This window comes from Herpailurus yagouaroundi, unplaced genomic scaffold (assembly GCF_014898765.1).
Source record: "Herpailurus yagouaroundi ecotype Mexico unplaced genomic scaffold, PumYag 166, whole genome shotgun sequence".
In the NCBI taxonomy this organism is placed as follows: domain Eukaryota; kingdom Metazoa; phylum Chordata; class Mammalia; order Carnivora; family Felidae; genus Herpailurus; species Herpailurus yagouaroundi.
The window spans coordinates 8600421-8620647 of NW_024412407.1; the positions used below are offsets into that span (position 1 = coordinate 8600421).

General features: G+C 35.2%; 1 protein-coding gene across 1 annotated transcript in view; it reads right to left on the bottom strand.

Annotated features, from left to right (window-relative positions):
* The window catches only part of ARID2 (AT-rich interaction domain 2), a 169453-nt gene that overhangs the window by 43586 nt on the left and 105640 nt on the right, over positions 1-20227 (bottom strand). The window contains exons 6-15 of the mRNA XM_040489031.1: positions 18894-18960; positions 18551-18801; positions 18128-18224; positions 17825-18034; positions 16803-16970; positions 10781-10862; positions 8712-8846; positions 7655-7851; positions 4518-7384; positions 1712-1825 (exon numbers count right to left, since the gene is read on the bottom strand). Of these exons, the coding sequence (XP_040344965.1) occupies positions 1712-1825; positions 4518-7384; positions 7655-7851; positions 8712-8846; positions 10781-10862; positions 16803-16970; positions 17825-18034; positions 18128-18224; positions 18551-18801; positions 18894-18960 (4188 nt within the window). The remainder of the gene's footprint in view (positions 1-1711; positions 1826-4517; positions 7385-7654; positions 7852-8711; positions 8847-10780; positions 10863-16802; positions 16971-17824; positions 18035-18127; positions 18225-18550; positions 18802-18893; positions 18961-20227) is intronic.

A 20227-nucleotide genomic window follows, 5' to 3' on the forward strand; every position in this document is an offset into this window, starting at 1 on the left:
TGAACTGCTAGACCATAAGCCATAACTCTAACTCAAGTGCAAATGCAAATGTAGGTTTCAAAGTCATATTGTGGGAATGATCACTCTTGAGGAATATTCTATACCATCCAGTCTATTCAAGAGGAGCTATTTTTGTATATCAGGGTTTTGTTTTTTTTTTTCAAATCAAAGTGGAAAAGCCACAACTCCAGCAGTGAGTGACCAGAAAAGTAAAATTACAAAAAGGATATAAAACAATTCTGTGATTTATTCTGTAATGTAAAATTAACTAAACCTTAGAATAAGACTAAAATTTAAACATTTCAATATGTGTTAGAAAAATACGAATTCATAATCTAGTCTCAAAATAAATTCTTTACTAAGTAGGAATGAAATACTGTGTTCAATTGTAGCTACAGATTTTGAAAGCCACTTATAAAATGGAATTGATTGAGGTAAATAGGATGATGAATACACCAGACACAAGGACACCTAAGATCCAATTGAAGGAACAAACTGAAAGAGTGTCCTCTAAAACATAGGCAAGTAAAGAGAGATACTCTGAAACAGCTTTAGGGAACAAGAACTAGATTTACTCTAACTGTGATATAAAAGAGATGATACTTAGTCTAAATGTACAGATCTTTTGAGAACAGAATGGAAGGCAATAATAGAAATCTTTGGAAGAGAAATCTTTTTGAGTTTGGGAAAGTTAACCTCAACGCTTAAAAATGAGGGTTTGGAACAAAGTAATATCTAATAATCTTTCTACTGTAACATTCTCTTATGCTCTTAAACTATCACATTTTTTTACTCTAAGAATAAACCTAGACAGACAATCAATACATATCAAGCCTGGCTTATAAAAACACATCAAAATGCAAACAAAAAATTATGTTTAGTGGTAATGCCTTTCTTAGTTTTTACAATGTGCTAGTCTGCCAAAAATCTAAGCAGTAGCACTCTTAAGAAAATACTGAAATGAGAATTCCTGTGGCTTTTGCTAAAATGATCTTGGCTATGACTAAATGCTGCCCCCTTGAGGCGACAGATCTGCCTTCTGATGGGTTAAGTAACTTTAAGCTCTTTATCAAAGAAAGGAAGGGATCTGGAAGATACCAAGATTCAGTTTATGCCCACCATATCAGCAATGATTCCTATGTGAAGAACATGGAACTGAGGAGAGGCATATATAAAATACCTTAAGTAAGTACATCCTTAAGTAAACTATTTTTATATACAAGAATTTAGCATGTCTTCAGATCATGGGATTAAGAGTTAGAGTTATGTTCAACATGTGTTTCACATGTTCCTGAAAAAGGCAAGTCTTTAGGTAAATATTTATAATTAATTTTATTTTTTTACTCATTTTTTATTTTTTATATGCCAATCTATTTTTTTTTTTTTTTTTTTGGTCTCCATAAGGTGCCCATTTATGAACAGTGGAAGGAGGCAGAGCCTTTGGAAGTAGTTATACTCTAACCTGAAAATATAACAGACTGAAAACAAGCAGCTACAAATAAAGAAATCTGCTTTATTTTGTATTTATATAAACTACACAACTAAATACTACTTAAACACAAAATCTATGGTGACATCATTTATTTTCATCCTCTTTTTTTGTTGTTATTTTTTTTTCTGTAATGAAATTAATACAGCTGATTAATGGGATTAAAAAGGAACAAAATCGAGAAAAGGAACATGAAATAACATTGGTTTTAGGAAGGATTACCTGTTGGCCATTCTCAGCAGGGACATTTCCCTGCAGTCTTTTCAGCCCTGCACATTCTGCAAGTCTGGAAGTCCCTTCTTGGGGTCCAGGTGCCTCCTTTACATCCCCAAACCCCTTGAAATGGTGGAAATAACAAGGTTTGGCTGAAAAAATCACATTTAAAATTCTCTATTTCATCTATCCCTTTAAGGTATCAATTCAAGCAGTGAATAAAATGGTATTAAACCAAGGTCTATATAAAAGAAATTTAAAGAATCTGGGCAACAATGGAAATGGCTTTTTCTATTAGCAGGCTCTTAAGAAGGCCCAACAGCCTGCCCTTCAAAGGAAACTTATGATCCTATCTTGAACAGTTGATCTTTTTTAGGCTTTATAGGTACTTTATGTGAAGGTAAAACACACTTATACCTTTATTGAGTGCCTAACTCTATAGCAGTCACCATGCTAAGTGTTACACATGAGAACCCTGGTTGTTAATTCTCACTCATAGACACCATGCGTGCTATCTCTTTTTCTTTGCAAAGCTTTAAATTTCTACATGCCAGCCAAACACTAATTTTAAAAATAAAGAATGTAGCTATTTTAAATAAACTACATTCTTTGGGAGAATATATAGAAGAACACATTCTTCAGATTAGGAATAAAATGTAATAATTTTATGACTTGGATAAGGTGCATATACATCCAATGTGTTAAGAAGATGTCCTGAAATTATCATTTAATGGCATGCACATTTGGTAACATAATAGTTCAAATAATCAATATGTACCAAAGGACTTTCTAGAACTTTACAAAGAAATCTTTTTTAAAATAGTGCATAAATGGGTTAAGAGTATAAATCTTCATTTCAGACACACACCCAAGTGTTCAGTCCTGGACCACCGCATATTAGCTGGTGACCTAAGTTACTTTGCATCTTGGAGCCTCATTTCTAAAACATCCATAACAATTTTTACCCAACAGAGTTACATAAAGGATTAACTGAGGAAATGCTTTAGTACAAAGTTCCTAACACAGGTCCTAGTTTTAAAAAGTATTGTTGTTTATTCTTTGTTACTTAAGTATCATTACTGAATATAGTCACACTGGAAGATTATGGACACAAAAAATGAGGGTTGATAGTTCCACAATAATGGAGTTTTTCTCTCACTTGGCTTAATCTATTATAACTATTTAGGATTATAAGGGAATCTGAGAGGAAAAAACAGAGTTAGGAACATAATCAAGGTGAACTGGTTAATTATTAAATGTAGGAAAAATATAAAGATCCAACTTACTGAATACTATGTGCCAGACATTGCACCATTAAAAAAAAAAATTAATGTGCTTAATGGATGAAAAACTCAAAGAGTAGCATGGCAGTTTGAGTAAAACTGATTTCGTATTTTTCACCAAAACTCAGTATTAATTATTGCCATGTACATACCACAACTAAAGAATACTCAACCTATTTAGGTACCTTGCAATAAAGATAAACCTAAGCAAGGTGGTACTGACATATGAATTCAAATCTCATTATACCTCCAGACAGCACTGTCCAGTTTTATCCACCCACATGAAAAAAGATGCATATCAGTGGATGAAGTGTTCTGAACCAAGGGATTCTTTGTTCTTTCATCTTTTATTCTGCTGACCCCTCCACTGCTAAATTTGGTACTAATGCCAACAATGGCCATAGATCTGCTGTAAACACCAAAAGCACAGAGACGAAACCCAAGTCAGAAGACTGCTAGCAGAGCTGGTGAGTCACAGAAGGGTCTGGCTACGGAGTACTTAGGAAAGAGAGTGAAGAAAAAGTAATCCAGGAAATAGGTGACAGACAACTGTCTGTGAAGTAAACCCCTAGTTTCAGTGGAAACAGCATGCAAGACTGTCCTTAAAAACTTTACAGGCAGAATGACCCTCAACTCAGTAGCACTGATGCTAGAAAACACTTGTATTTACTAAAGTGTACAGATCAGATAGGAGATATTAAAGAGGGAATAGCAGAAACATGATAGTAGGGCAAAGGAGTAAGAAACACAGCAGCAAGAATATCAGAATAGCTGAAAGAAACTGAAATTATAACACTTTTTAAAGAATAAAGGCAACTAAGTCAATATGTAAATATAATAAGAACACACTTGATAAAGTTCTTATGGATTCATCTTTTTTTTTTTTTACAAAAGAACTGTGAAACAAACCATAAAAACATACATCAAAATCAAATACAGCAACTTCCTTTTAAAGTGGTTTTAGCATCCCCTTCCAAAGGAGACCAAAAGGAGACTAACTTACATGTAAAAAGTCTCTAAACAGCACCTGGGTGGTTCATTCAGTTAAGCACCCGACTCTTGATTTTGAGTCCGGTCATGATCTCACAATTTGTGGGTTCCAGACCTGCACTGGGCTCTGCACTGGCAGCGCGGAGCCTGCTTGGGAGTCTCTCTTCCCCTCTCTCTGCCTTTCCCCCACTCGTGCACATGCACACGCGCTCTCTCGCGCGCGCGCTCAATAAATAAACATTTAAAAAATTCTCTAAAAGATGTCAGATTAGCAAGTACTCCTCTATCTTGGGTCTATAAAATTACTAATTTGGGTCTATAACAAAATTGAAAAGACTTCAAACCACGTGCTAAAGTTAACAACTGAAAACTGTATAATACCAAAAAACACCAAAAAATAAGAGCACGAGAACCTGAGTACATCAGTGAGCAGACACAATTACCTTTTCAAGATGAGGCATGGAACAACAGTGCATTTTTCCCTAAAATCCTATTTACAAATCAGAAATTTCTAAGAGCAATATGATAGCAGAACGACTTACCTGTGGGACCACATTCTGTACGTATGTTGGTGGATGCTGTTGCTTTTGCTGAACAGCACTTTCTATTGCTACTTTCGCTACAGTGCTTGGATCTGCTCCTGCTGGCACCGCAACCATTGTTGCACTGCAGCCAGCATTGTTGGGGTCACTGATTGTAACAATTCTAACTCCTACTTTATTTGGAATTCCTGTGACTGTTTCCCTATCATTATCCTCTGCTGGCCTCTTTACAGTTTTGCATTCTGCTGTGCCATTTGTAGACCGAACGTCAGATGACAGGGCAGGAGAATGGGACACTCTTGATCCTGAGTGGGGAACTGCTACGACTTGATGCCCCTGTATAACAGAGGTTGTAGAATGTGGTGAGACAACTACACTTGGGCGTTGCTGAGGCACATCTGAATTCAAACTTGAAGCTAGAGGTCCATTAGGCAAATCAGTACCACTAAACTGCTGTGTCGCCACATTTGGAGCCTCCTGTATACTGCTCACAGATGGTGAACCACCCAAAGTTAATATAGGTCCATTAGAAATTCTTTCTAGTTGATCACCTTTGGCAGTATCTTGCTGAGTGGCATCTAAAGTCCCTTGTGGTTCCATTGGAGATATCTCGCCATTTCCTACATGATTGGAAGTTTTGTGATTTGGAATGTTTTTGCTTAAATGAGAACCATCTCCTTTATCAAAATCACAGATTCCATTCACCAGAGGTTTTTTCAAATCACTTTTGATATCCTGCATGTCGATTTGTTCTGAGTTCTGTTTTCCGGATGTTCCATTCTCACCTAATTCTAACGATGGCCCATTACTGATTAGTGAGCACTGATTAGCCTCACTTTGAATTTTCCCTGAGTTTGAAGGAGGTAGACTTGAGTCACTGTACTTTCTCCCATTTAAAAGACTTCCCACCTGCATTTCATTTTCCTTTGTATCCCCATTGCTGGTGTTTGTGGTTCCTCGTCGGCAGGACGGGTTCTCCATGACTTCAATCTTACGTTCATGAACATGTAAACCTGTTGCTTCTTTTGCTTCCTCCTCCTTTTGGCAAATTATCTTATCACCTTTGAACGGGGGAGTAGCAGTAGTACAGGATGATTGTCCAGCTGGAGATGTCTGAGTGGCTGGAAGCGTTTGCACCTGAAGTCCAACTCCTGCTTGCGTCCCACTCATAGTAATTCCTGCTGGAGCAATGAGCTGAGTTGCATTTCCCTGACTCACAGTTGCAGTTGCAAAACTTGTATTTGGCACAACTGTTATGGTTACCTGGTTGCCAGAAGTCCCTTGGAAAATGGTTGCTGGGCTATTTGAGATCAGTGGGCCTGGCAATATTTGTAAGTTCGAGATGGGCACAGTTTGCACTCCCCCTGCAGGTGGCATTGCACTTTGGACCAACTGAACATTTTGCTGCCCAACCAATAGCTGCTGAGCAGAAGTTTGCCCCTGCACTCCAAAACCTGCTGCTTGGTTATTGGCCACCTGGTATACCACCTGAGGGCTAGGAGCTCTAGCATTATTAGGGGGAGGAATCTGTGGAGCTGGGAGAATTAGCTTACCACCTGGTGTTGAAGGACCACGCTTTGGAAGCAGCAACTGTTTTATCAGACTTGACTCACCAGAAGCAGGCTGACCAACGCCTGCGTTTGTCTGCTGTGGCTGAACTTGCATCTGTACTTGTTGTGGCTGCTGAACCTGTACTTGTACCTGTTGTGGTGAGGGCGCTGGTGAATGCTGCTGCTGCTGCTGCTGCCTCTTCACAGACAGCATCTGACTGACGGTAGGAGGTGGTCCTTGTGACTGAGGGGCGGAAGAAGATGACATGGCAGTTGGGACTTGGTTATTAGTAGCTGGGACAGGTGATGGTGAGGAAGATGGAGTTATGTTTGGTTGCCCAGTTAGCTGAACTGTCTGACCAGCTGGAAGAGCTGCTGGATTAGCAAGAACAATTTGGTGAATGGCTGGTGCATAAGTTTGACCTTGTTGAGCCGGCTGGCTTACAATCACTACGCTTTGTTGGGTTGGCTGCTGTGGTTGTTGAATGGGCTGTTGTACCACTGTTGATGAAACTTGCTGAGAAGGGAGAGGTTTTGGTGCAATGTTCTGAAACCCTACTCTTGAGGGTTGTGGACTTGGGACACCAGCAATGGTAACCATCTGTCCTGTAGCTACCTGAAAATTCTGTACGGACGTTGCTGAGACAATATTGGATGCAGAAGTTGTTACGTACTGTGAAGGTGCTATGATAACGGTGTCTTGTGGCTGGCTACCAGCTGATGTTTGTTGAGATGAAGTTTGCACAGGCTGGGGTGATGTGGTGATTAACTGTTGACCCTGTGAAACTGTAGAAGTACATGCTGGTATGTTCTGTACTCTGCCAAATATATGACTCTGTGGGACGGCTTGTTGAATTACTGTAACAGGAGTGCCGGAAGGTATCTGTCCTGGTACCACTGTGTGTAATGGAGACTGTTGTGGAATTACAGATGGATGATGAAGCAATGTCTGGGAATTTACAACTGTAACGGGTTGTGGTCCTGTACTATGATTCTGAACCACAGAACTCTGAGCAGCTCCTCCTCCCACAGCAATACTAACAGGAACTGCTGTCTGGGGTAGAGAATTCTGAATTACTGTAGCCTTAACAACTTCACAAGGAATTGGAGCTTTATTTTGAATGACAGTCACTGGAGCATTTTGCTGCTGGTGGGTATGAACTGTAGGATTTGGTGGAATTCTTGAAACAGTCTGTGCCACAGTATGAACACCTTGTACTGGAAAAGACATTTGTGTTGCAGTCAAATTTGAAGATTGGTTGGTAACAGAAGTCCTCTGAAAATGGTTTCCTACAGTTTGTGGTCCATGAGGGATTCCTGAAAAATAGAAGGGAAAAGCCAAAATTTGTAATGAAATGACTGAAAGCTGCAGGTAGGCATTATTTTACTTAATACAAGAAAAAAATAGTTTTAGGAAATTAACATCTAACTACTTTGCATCACACGAATATGATAATAAGTAATAGAATAAGCAAGAAAATGCTACTGGAAAAACAAGGAAAAATTATACATTTTAAATTTATATAATATCCTTTTTCATTTTTTTACTTATTAAGTCAGTAATACTTAAAACTCAAAAATTAATACCTGCAGGTGAAGGACTTGGAGATACATCAGGAACAGAATCAACACGAACAACAGGAGTAGAGACTGGTTGCTGCTGATAGTACATCTGAATGGGAAGTGGTATAGCCCTCCGTTTTACTCCGACCACATGAATATGTGCCTGCCCGTTGCTGCTGGAATCCTCCACTCTCTTCACTGTATGATTTGGAAAGACCGTTCTGTAAAGTACATACATACTTAGTTTTGTTAACTAGCACACGAGCAAAAAACACTGACTTCTAACAGTGTTTACATAACAGCAGCAGGACATTTGCTGCTACTCATTATAAACCAGTATGATTCATATGGTTATAGATTCTGTAAGGGTAGGGAGCAAAGAAAAAACATAAAAGATCAATTCTCCAATTTTTAAAATCATTATTTATTAACACTGTGGGGGTTTTAAATAATTCTATTGCATATATAATTAACAAAAAAGCTGCATCTAGGCAATCAGTGTCTATTTTTTTTTCAACGTTTTTATTTATTTTTGGGACAGAGAGAGACAGAGCATGAACGGGGGAGGAGCAGAGAGAGAGGGAGACACAGAATCGGAAACAGGCTCCAGGCTCTGAGCCATCAGCCCAGAGCCTGATGCGGGGCTCGAACTCACGGACCGCGAGATCGTGACCTGGCTGAAGTCGGACGCTTAACCGACTGCGCCACCCAGGCGCCCCAATCAGTGTCTATTTTATGAACTTTGCAAAATATCAAAAAGCTTTGATATCTGATGACAAGAGTATTAGCTATAGACTATTATTCAAGACTACAAAGGGCGAAAGTCATGTCTCTAACATATAAAAGTAGGTAGAAAAGTTTCTCTCTTCTTTCTTTGATAAGCCTTCTAATATTCAAATACAAACACCAGGTTTGATTTCCAAAATTTCCTTGTATTTAAATTTTCACCCTTACTACAACCTAGCCAATATTTCAAGTAGTAGAAATATTTAAAACTGGATAGTTATTTTGTCTAAAGAGCAAGAGGTGTTCTAAGTGATATACATGAACTTTGTTTGAAGTTAACAACTATGCATCCTACCTAAGACATTTATAAAATCCAGTTGAAGTTAGGATTCCACCACGAGCTAATTTACTGCACGTTGAGAGGTACTCAGAATACATTTCTGCTCGAGAGACAGAACAATCTGGATTTACTTCAAAATGAGCATTTAGCCTAAAAAGGAGAAAAATAAATGGCATTATGCATAGTAGATTATAGAAGAGTTCATATTTAAATATAGCCAAACCATCTGAAGGCAATGTATTATTAAATAATATTTATGCCTGTTAATCAAATTTCTCTCATGTTATTAGCAAAAAATGCATGTTAGGTTTTAGATTGATGAAACCAAATAGAAAGAGATTAACCATGTAATCATATTTATTTTAGTATAAAAAATCATGAACAACAAATATAAAAACTGTGCTCACATCCCAGTGAGAACAGGGTTGGTCTGTTGGCAACAAATACTCACTCTACAACAAGCAAGTGTTACTCAACGACTATCTACTCAATTTCCTGTCTTGCAATAAGTAAAATATAACACAAATTCCCAATAATGAGCTATTTCCATCGGAGATGTGGAAAATGGAGGAAAAACTGAGCTAAAATTAAACTTGTGTTGCTTCTTGGATCAAATTCCTTGAGAAAAACTTACCCAAGCTTCCAACTACTCCTTAAACAATGATACTTCTCCCATGCTGCACACTCCCATTTCCCCATTTCAGAGACTTTTATTCCTAATCCATTACAAAGTAATTCAAACTTCAGTATGTCTTTTTCATATAGTGACTTCCATCCATACAGAAGTTAGGATTGGAGGCCAAATTATCTTCACAGGATTCTTTTCTAGGATTTACTATATACACAACAGACCAATGTATAGCTGTTTATATAAACGGACTCAATACTTATGATAACTTTAAAATGATTCTCTCCTTCTCCACTAGAACTGGCAGAAATATGCAAATGAGATTTATAAGGTCAAATTTATGCCTAATATACACACATTGTGCAATGGATGTGGCACATACTTTTTCCAACTTTCATAATTCTTTGAGTACTGAATTTTCAAAAGGACTAGATACAAAAAACTTTTTTTGGTTTCAGCGTAGAAGACAAACATTTCCAAGTATTATTGGAAGAGATTCATCAAGTATAAGGTGTAAAAATACAGAAGGTGAGGAATAAGCAAAAAATTAGAGATATTTAAAACTATAAACCTTATTTGAGCAAAGTGGAAAAGTCTAGAGAAAACTGCCACAGGAACAAAGATACGAAAGCACCAAAAATATGGAACACAGAATGACAGGAGCATGGAATGGGGGACAAACAATGTTCGAGAATGGGAGAAAAGGGATCAAAGAAAGAAAAATTTTAAAGTAACACATCATCAGAAAGTGATCTTTTACATTCAGTCTGTTAATCTTCTAAAGAGTTTAAGTTGAAATTCATAAACTATGTGGAAGCTATTATCCATGACAAAATGAAATCTAACCAAGTCTCCATTTATTTTTTCAGAAAGTGGCTGACATAGGACTATTCAGTCTTCTCCATAAAATATTATTTTCAAGTTGCTTATTCCTATGTAAACTCACTGGCTCTTCTATCATTTGATTAGTTTCCCCTTACTATTCCCAAAAAAGAAAAACTATCAGTGAACAAGAAGTATTGCTTGTGATGAAAAAGAAGGGACATTTAACAACAAAATCTGGTTTTATTTTCTTAAAGACAGTCCTGGTCAGTTTTAATAAAATACTGATTTAAGAAAAACAGATTTTATAATCTGACAAATCTTATTTTCTACAAAGTCAAAGGGTAACATTTTAACACAAATTTTACTCTGAAAAGAAGTGGTGTACTTTAATGAAATTCTAGTCAAAGACTATTTTAATTCTGAAGATTATGATGAATATTTTTCTTTTAAACTGTTCTAAAATGCAGGTGAAATGATTTTACATTATCCTTTCTTTGTATAAATGATATTCTACTCTGACTAAAAAGAAATACAGAATAAAACATTCTGGATGACTGTTGAAATACATTTCCTTCACCCTTTTGCTTTATTCTTCCCAAGGATAAAGCCTTAATAGAAATAAACCACTTACCACTGACAAGCAAACTTCTCACTATCTATTTCCACTATTCCTGGAGGTGGAGCAACATGCTGTGCTACAACTGCTCTGGAAGCTAAAGAAAAAAATACATTAGCTACATCATTTTTAGAAACTTACTTAGTTACTATATGCCATGTTCAGTTCATGGACACTGAAACAATATTTACAATGAATACCTTTTAAAAAAGGTGTATAAACATAATGAAAATATACAAATTTGAGAAAGAAACTTATAATGGAGCACATATTATACCAGGCACCGTCTTAGATGCTTTATATAAATACTCTTTTTTAAATCCTGCAATCATTCCAATAATAATGCTATGGATTATATGGTCAATATCAACTCTGTTTTTCCCATGGGTCAGACACTGAGTTAAATACCTTACATATATTATTTTAATTCTTCTGTGCGGTGGGTATAGATATGGAAATGGAGACTCACTCAAAGTGATTAAAATAACTAGCCCAAGGTCACACAGCTCAACACATCAGTAAATAAGAATCAGTTTAGTTACAGAAGCAGATAGCATCAGAAATCGGAACTTCACTTCTGAATCTAAAAGATTAACATTAACTCTCTAAGTGGCATATATAACACATCTGGGAAAAGGTGAACAAAAAGGTGAACTAATTTAAAGTTCTACATTCAAGAAGGATTTTCCTAAGATTATTTTTCTGAAGAAAGAAAAATCTACTGTAATAATAGTTTTAAAATATACCTATTGTCCGAGGAGAGGCAAGATGGTTGTGTGAAAGAGTACTAGCTGTTCATCTTAAGACACATAACAATTTCTGAGATTTTACTTATGATATATTTTAAAACAATTCAAATCCAATGAATATGTTAAATAATCTATTATTTTCTAACAAGTTGAGTAGATCTGTAGAAAAATGTTTTCTTTTCTGCTGTATTATATATAAAGGAACTAACGAAAACATGAAAAATATAGCATAAACTTAGTCATATGATAATAGGTTATAAATACGAGTCTTTATTTATAAAATTAAAAATTATACTGCTTCAAATAGTGTTTAAACTTATAAAATGTACCCACTATTTTTCAAATAACATTTTAGCAAATAGGTTATAAATGAGTCTTACTTATTTATAAAATTAAAAATTATACTGCTTCAAATAGTTTTTAAACTTATAAAATGTACCCACTATTTTTCAAATAACATTTTAGCAAAACTCAGGATCCTCAAACAGAACAAATGTATTTCTAAATTATTAGAACCAAAGGAGCTCCAGAGCACAGTCAAATCTGTGAATGATCTAAAGCAATCCTTGACTTGTTTGATGAAGCCCCAAGCTTTCACTGGGATAAGAGCTAATATCAGCCACTTAATGAACATTTGCTCTGTATTAAGCCATTTACATTTACAAAACATGTTTCTTTTTATCTTATTTGTAGGCCTAAATTTAATTACCCTCATTTTGCTAATGAAAAAATAAAGCTCAGAGATGAAGTTTACAAAAGAACACATGACAGAAATGGCAGAACTGTGTATAGCTGGAAAGCCTTCTTTTAGGAGTACCCAATTTGAATCCAGGTCTGTCATATTTCAGATATCATACTGTGACATGCTGTTTCTTAACAGAACAAAATAATTAGAACCCAAGCTATTTTCCTGGTGCAAGCCCAGCTTATCTTTTCTTCTCCTAACTTGATGACACAGTGACAGAAAATAGCCTTCTAGGGCCTGTACCTATATGGAAATCTTCCTCCTTTTTCTTCATCAGTTGTACTATGATTGTACTACGTACCCTACTCAGACTGAAATCTCCTGAATCAATTAACAACTAGGTGAGTGAAACATTAGAAATGATGTTGAAATTATCAATTTCCAGATACTCAACTTTTGTATATATTCTTTTTTAAAACTGCCCTTCTCCCATTTTGGAACAGAAAGTCTTACATCTCATCCATCCTTTAGAGCAATGCAAGTTATGGTTAAATACACGGCTCTGGAGCCAGAGTGGCTGGCTCTAGAGTTCTAGCACTCACTAGCTGTGTAACCGTGGGCAAGTTAATTAACCTCTCTGTCCATGAAATGTGGAAAAGTAACACTGACCTCATAGGTCATTATGAGGATTAGAGGAGTTTAGATAGAAGCCACTTAAAACAATGCCAGGCACATAGTTTTCACTATATAAATGTTAGCTATGATGATGATGATAACAATGATGACGAATGATACAAAAACCTCTAGGGCACCAAAGGGAGAATCAGAATTATTACAAACCACAAAGCTTCTTTTAACCAAGGTATTATGGTAGGGCTTTCTGTCTATATTTTATTATGCTTTACATATTATATTTAGGAGCAATGTTGGGCATTAGATATTGACTATTCTGGTGCTTTGGTGTGTTCTGAATTCAAATATAGAGTGAAGACAATTTTTGTTTAATGTCCTTCCCTCCTCTATCCTAGTAAAAGGGTATTACTTTTCAGGTCGAATCTTGTATAAGTAAAGCATAGATAAATTTTTTAAAGGAATACTGAAGGTGGCGTCATCTTATTTCATTCAGATGACAAAGTCATGGCTTAACTATGTTAGAATTACAAAGTAAGGAGCGTGTCATGGGAACACCTATTAACCACACTTTCTTGGATTGAAAAATAAAGTTGGACTTTATCAAAATAATGGAAAATGAGGTTGATTAAGCAAGATCCTTTTGATAATAAAGACTATTAGTTAGGTTATGTGGCAGACATTTTCTATAACTGAATGAGGTAAATCTGCAGTTCCAAGGTTTTAACACAAAACTACTCAAAGCACATGATAAAAGCACCGTATCGAAAAACTATATTGGTCTCGAACAATATATCCAGTTCCTAACCCAGTGGTCCTCAAAGCATAGTTCCCTGACCTGTAGCATCAGCATCTCATGGGAACTTGTTAGACATTAAAATTCTCAGGTACACCTGAATCAGAAATTCAGGGTATGGAGCCTAGAAATCAGTGTGTAGGCCCACCAGGTGATTCTAATGCACCCTGAAGTTTGAGAACTGGTGTGCTAATACTTCTTGAATGTATCAGGTTAAATAAGGTGTATCTAAGCAAAACAGTCAGTGAGTATAACTTCTAGTCATATCTTATTAATATCTTTTTAATATATTTTCAATAAGCTTAAAAGTAAATGTACTGACTGGGCATCAAATTCTTTTCTGAGTCATATGTTGTTACTTTTTTGATCTCAACAAAATCAAAGAACTCACGTCAGAAGATCATTAAATATAATCTTAATAATTTTGGATAATTCTGAAGGTCAAAGAATTACTAAGTTCTAACCTTAGCTATTTACTGATGTGAACTAGATTTTCAAATTAAATCTATAAAAAGGAAAAACAGAGATAGAATTAATGTTGAACCCAGTTTCACTCAAGCAATAAAAAATATTCCTTCTGGGACACACTGGAGTTAACACTTTACTGAGAAGTAGGGAAAAAAGTCTCGTCCACTTCATTAAGAGATGAACTTCCTATAGCTACTTTGTCATGTATTGTTTCACATACTGTTGATTTCTAAAACTCGTAATGATAAAATTTTAAACACTTAAAACTTCATAGAGCACCAGGAAATTGAAGAAGGTAAACTACAATGTCTACATTTATAGCTGAGAAGTACTGATAGGAGTTCAAGGAGAAAGAGGGTATATAAAATTTCCAATATGAAGAGTTTATATATTTTTTTAAATGGATGTTGGTAAGTATCAAGATGATACTGGATACAAAAAGTATTTTAACTTTTATTTCAAAATGTCAATTTAATATACACAAAAAATTTTATTTACAACTATTTAAGTTATAATGAAGAAATTTAGATTTCAAATTAAAAGTGGGTGAAAGGTTATATATAAGTATTCATAGTGATGAGGAAAAGTGAGCAAAAAGTTTGAAGAGGACCATTCCATAAGAAAGCAGTAATAAACAAACAATGGGGGGGGGGCGGCACACTATGAATGATACCTAATAAAACAATTAAAAGTTGTCATTCATGATGAGCTAGTAATAAAGTAAAATGCTCATCGGCTCAAAGATGAACTCTTTTAGGTTGTCTTTAGAGGCTTATTCCCACCTCTATCAATGAATTACTATATATATATATATGTGTATGTGTGTATATACACACATATCACAAACGCTCATCATTTAATTTCGTCCGTTTGCTAAATGAGGACCAAATCTTAGTTTAGGAGGTGGCTTCATTTGTTAAGGTCACTAGTGGGTCAGTGACAAGGCAAAAAACAGTAGCCTTCATCAAAACTACCCTTAAATATTCTTCAAATGGACCATTATGTTTCAGGTTATCAATGATAATTTATTAATTCCCTTCTTTGTTGGACATAGTTTCTCTATGGCCCTCAATTAATTTAATCTCTAGTTTCTTCTTTAAGGATAAGAACATACTCCCACCACACACCTAACTGGCAAAATGAACTGTTTCATTTCTTTGTTAAGGTTGAGAAACTATTAATATTTGACCACTGATTCCCCAATATGCGTTGGCTATTTAACATCTATTGCCTGTGGGTGAAAGGTACTAACTAGATTAGTAGTCAAAATTACCTACTGTTTTCATGCTTTATAATTTGCCAAATTCTGTTAGTTGATATCAAGTAAGTTAAATGCACTTATGATACAACTCTACCATATACTTTAGAAGGATGCAGTGGAAGTCAATAAAGTATGTGATATGTATTACACACTTTGTGTGAATAGAGTATATAATTGTGATTCTATAAATTAGAGAAGAGGAGAGACTGGGACCATGATTAAATGAGAGCAGAACAAGGAGCTGGAGAGATGTGATGAAAGTCTGAACTGGGCCATAAGCACTGGCAGTTGAAGACGCCAGGGTATTTAGGAAGATTCAACAAGATTTGGTGAATAAATGGATGTGGTAGTTAAAGATAAAAAATAATGAGATTTTTGCTGTGAGGTTGTGAGGGAAGTTGAGAATGATCTAAATGTATTTCTAGGCTGAAAGGAAGAAGCAGGTGAAAGATAAAGAGGTTTAAGATATATGAATGAGGAGATAGATGGATATTCAGAGCACAGATTGAGAAGAAGCTGACATCTCTGAAGACAAAGGGAAGTTGAAGGAAAATGAATTCAGATGCTAATAAGTTTGTAAGTGAAGGGGTAAGAAGCTGAAGAAACCCATGCCACATGACTTCCATATTAATTGCAAAGTGAGAATACGATCAACTGAGGAAAAGAATATCCTATATTAAAAAATACAAGGAAAGAAAAATGTCTTGGGAATGGTAGGAGGTGGAAAGAGCAGATGAGGTGAAAGATGGATTGTTTTAAGACAAATGAAGTGGAAAAAAGCACTTCCAAAAAAGCTGAGAGTGCTAAAATATAAAAATGATGACTCATATTGAGATAGGAGAAAGAAGTCCAAGGACTGAAGAGAATGATCATTATTAGACAGGTATGAATTCCAATTAAAGACATTTGAGTTAAACAGAACTGACCCAAGGGCCCCGAGGAAGGGTGCACAAGTGCAGGTATACATGTCCATATATGCGTCATGTGTACAAATGCACATGTGTCTAATATCCAAGACTCTGATTCTATGGTTTCTGGTCCAAAATTGAAAGTTATTAGGATATATTATACTTATGTATTAGTATGATCATCTAGGAGAATTATAATTATAAGGTCATTCTTGGTGTATCAATTTCCAGGGAACAAAATCACAAATAAGTCCATCGGGGCACTTCATCTTGTTCCCACAGTTGTAAATTTCTAATCCCTCACACTCCTCTAAATGTTTTTTTGAAACTCTATTATACTATTCTTCCTCTGACTTACGTTGGTCCTACTGCTCCTGGAACGTATAGTATCTAAGAAATTAAAGCTTACACTCAAGTTCTGCTTTAGCCTATTCCACTATACAATATCAGTTTCCTGTACTGCATATTTAAATTTATCCTTAGTATTAAATCTTACACACCATTAACCATACTGAAAAAACATTATGTAAAAACACTAACCTGGGGTGGATGCTACATGGGTCTGGGTTTGGACTTGCTCTACAGCTTGTGGTCTAATTTCAGATAAAACTTGATGACTGGAACTTGGATGTTCGACGAGTTTTACTGCAGCTAGTGCATCAGGGCCAAACATCTGAATATCCATAGAAACCAGACACACTAACATGTCTAAAATAAATTAAAAACCAACAGTTATTAATCAATAGTATTACCAAACAATGACATTGCTGAAAAACACATGCTGTTAGAATAACTGTTTCTCAAATGCCAGTCCACAAATCATCGTTCATCAGAATTATCTGTGGATCTTTAAAAAAGATAGTTAGGCTCAATCTCTGAAGACTGATTTAGTATCTCTGGGACGGGGATTTGGCATCTTTGTTTTTAAACAATTTCCCAACTGATTCTGATGTGTAGCCAGATTTAGGAACCACTGATATGGAAAGTAACATCTTAAATTTCTCAATAATAGTACTGGCAAGCCAAATCTCTATTAACTCTGATTTTAGTATTTACACCAAAGACAGAAATCATTTTAATCAATGAGTAAAATGTTAACATGATATACTTTCATAAGTATGTTTAAAACTGACAACCCACTAAGGGTGTGTTAAGTTCACTAATTTTAAGGATAGTAGCACTACCAGCAACTTCTAGGAATACAAGGAAACTTTTTCACTCAGCTTCAGTTGCTTAATAGTAGCAGCTGTTTAAAACTGAAAGATCTGCTCTTCAGAGACAGCAGTTTTGTTGGTTTGAAATCTGATATGTAGTAACAGAAATACAGAAAGGGACATGAATTATTGGCAGCCACATACACCCTGGTCTCTATATATAGACAGAAGTTTCTTGCTAATCTTAAACAGGCAAAAAAGAATAGCACAAACAAGTGTATCTAATGGGTAATGACCCCTCAAAATAAACAGTACATCCTAAATATCAATTGTGATTTAGCACAGTACCAGACTAAATATTTTTTTTCCTCAATAAGGAAAATAAATGTTTCTTTGGTTTAGTCTTACCTATGCTCTTTTCTACTTTTGCAATTTTTGTGCAAGCGACGTCTCCCATTTCAGTGAGCATATATAGCACCTCGAGTGTTGAGATTACAAGCAGCACATCAGGTAAAGTGAGATGACAAATGATCTCTCTGTATGAGTCCTGATCGACATATTCACAAATCAAAACACCATTATCTTCTGCTTTGCAAAGATTTCCCAAAATTTCCATGCCTGAAAAGCATACATGCACAAACATTTATTTGTTTAACAGATGCTAAAAATTTTGTGTGTGTTATACAGTGAGGAAATTAAGTAAGCGCTTACCCCTCATCTTTAAAAATCTATCCCTTGACATTAGGCATTTAGTAACAGTATGAAACATCAGATGAGTAGTTTTGAAATCAACAGGGTCCAATAGAAGCTGGAAAAAAGAAAGGACACTATTGTTGAGGCAGGCTTCTTCCACTGTTGTAAACTTCAAATTTAATAAAAATTAACAACAGTGTTGCGTATGTTTTAAAAAAATGTAGTTACTGTGAGAATAGCCATCACTAAATCTGGAGCATCATTTCAAATATTTCTTTTTTCTAAAAAAGTGTGTGATACCATACCACTTTAGGCAAAACTGTATGTAGGCCTTTCATATTCTGTAAGTATAGCAAATATAATAATCCTATATACTAAAATTTTAAAGTAAATATCACTGCTAACTATTAAAACTATTTTAAGTTACTGTCACATGCTTACCTCAGCTGCAATATTTCCTAATGTGTCAAGGCCTAATTGCCTTAGAGAAATAAAATGACTATGTGCAGAAAGTAATAGGAAACGAAGACAGGTACGATTAGCTGCCAAGAGCTTAACATTGCCCTCCTCAAAGGAAAGATTTCGCAAAATCACTGCAATCTGAAGTACCCGTTGTCCTTCAATATCATTAATGCCCAGCTTTCGAGGTGGATGAAATAAAGATTCCCAAATCCATTCTCCTGATGTACCTTCTGTAATAGAAAATACACATTTTACTTAAATTAATATTTCATTTATTATTATTGATAGTTAAAGTTACTTAAAATTTTTCTTATTGACTTACCATGAGACTTGTTTCTGTCAGAAATGAGGTCACGTACTTCATTATCATCAACAATGTCCTTCCAAAACTGTAATAAGAAATTATAATACTTAATTCTGACATTTGAAAACAACTCTTCTATTACTTTAAAGACAGTCACACATACTATAACTCTATAAAATTTCTATTTAAAAAAATTCATGTAGATATATGTTATATATTTATTTATTTGACATAAATGCTTAACTTTTTATAAGTTTAAGGTAGTTATACATAAGGTATCATTTCAGACTAGAGTTTCTCAACCTGGGGTTATGGTGCTATTATCTTGTTACTTTTGTACTAATTTAGGGTCGTATTATCTTGTTACCTTTGAACTAATAAAGAAGCACACAGACTATTTGCTTTTCATCTCTTAAGCATTCTAGTATGTATATTTCAAAATAATTGTATTTTATTTTTTTGGAATGAAGATTCCTTTGCATTTAAAGTCACTAGTCTGAGAAAAAGTCCACTACCAAAATGATCCACTGCTCAAAAAACTCACGATAGAAAATATTTGAGAATAAACAAGAATTAGGCATACGAAGAAAAAAAAAAAAAAAAACAATGTTCAATAAACAAGAAAAAAGGGCCATAGGAAATCCAAATAACAAAGATATCAGACATGGAATGACATGGAATTTTAGATGATCACAGATAATAAATTCAAAGAAATAAGAGATCAAAAAATTTGGCAAATAAATGAAAACTATAAGAAAACTGGGTGTCTGAGTGGCTCAGTTGGTTGAGCATTTGACTTTTGATTTTGGCTCTGGTTATGATCTCACAGTTCTTGAGTTTGAGCCCCAGGTCAGGCTCTGTGCTGACAGTGTGGAGCCTGCTTGGGAGTCTGTCTCCCTCTCTCTATGCCCCTTCCCCACTCATGCCGTCTCTCTCTCTCTCTCTCTCAAAAATTGAATAATAAATAAATATTAAAAAAATATAAAAGCTAAACAGAATTTCTAGAACTGAAAAGACAACTCAATCTAACAAATGATTATATACAACTCAAGAAACAATAAGTGAACTAAAAGAGAGTGCAGAAGAAAATAACAAATTGTCAGCAAAAAGAGACAAAAGGATGAAAAAAAAAGCATATAAGACACAGGGCATAGAGTGAAAGGTTCTAACATTAGGGTAATTGGAGTTCCTGAGGAAGATGAGAATGGGCAGAAACAATAGTTGAAGAGACAAGGCAAAGAATTTTCTAAAACAACTGAAAGATGTTAACCTACAGATTTAAAAAGCACTCCAAACTCTGAAGACAGAGAAATAAAGATGTGTAGGAACATCACAATAAAATAATAAAATAC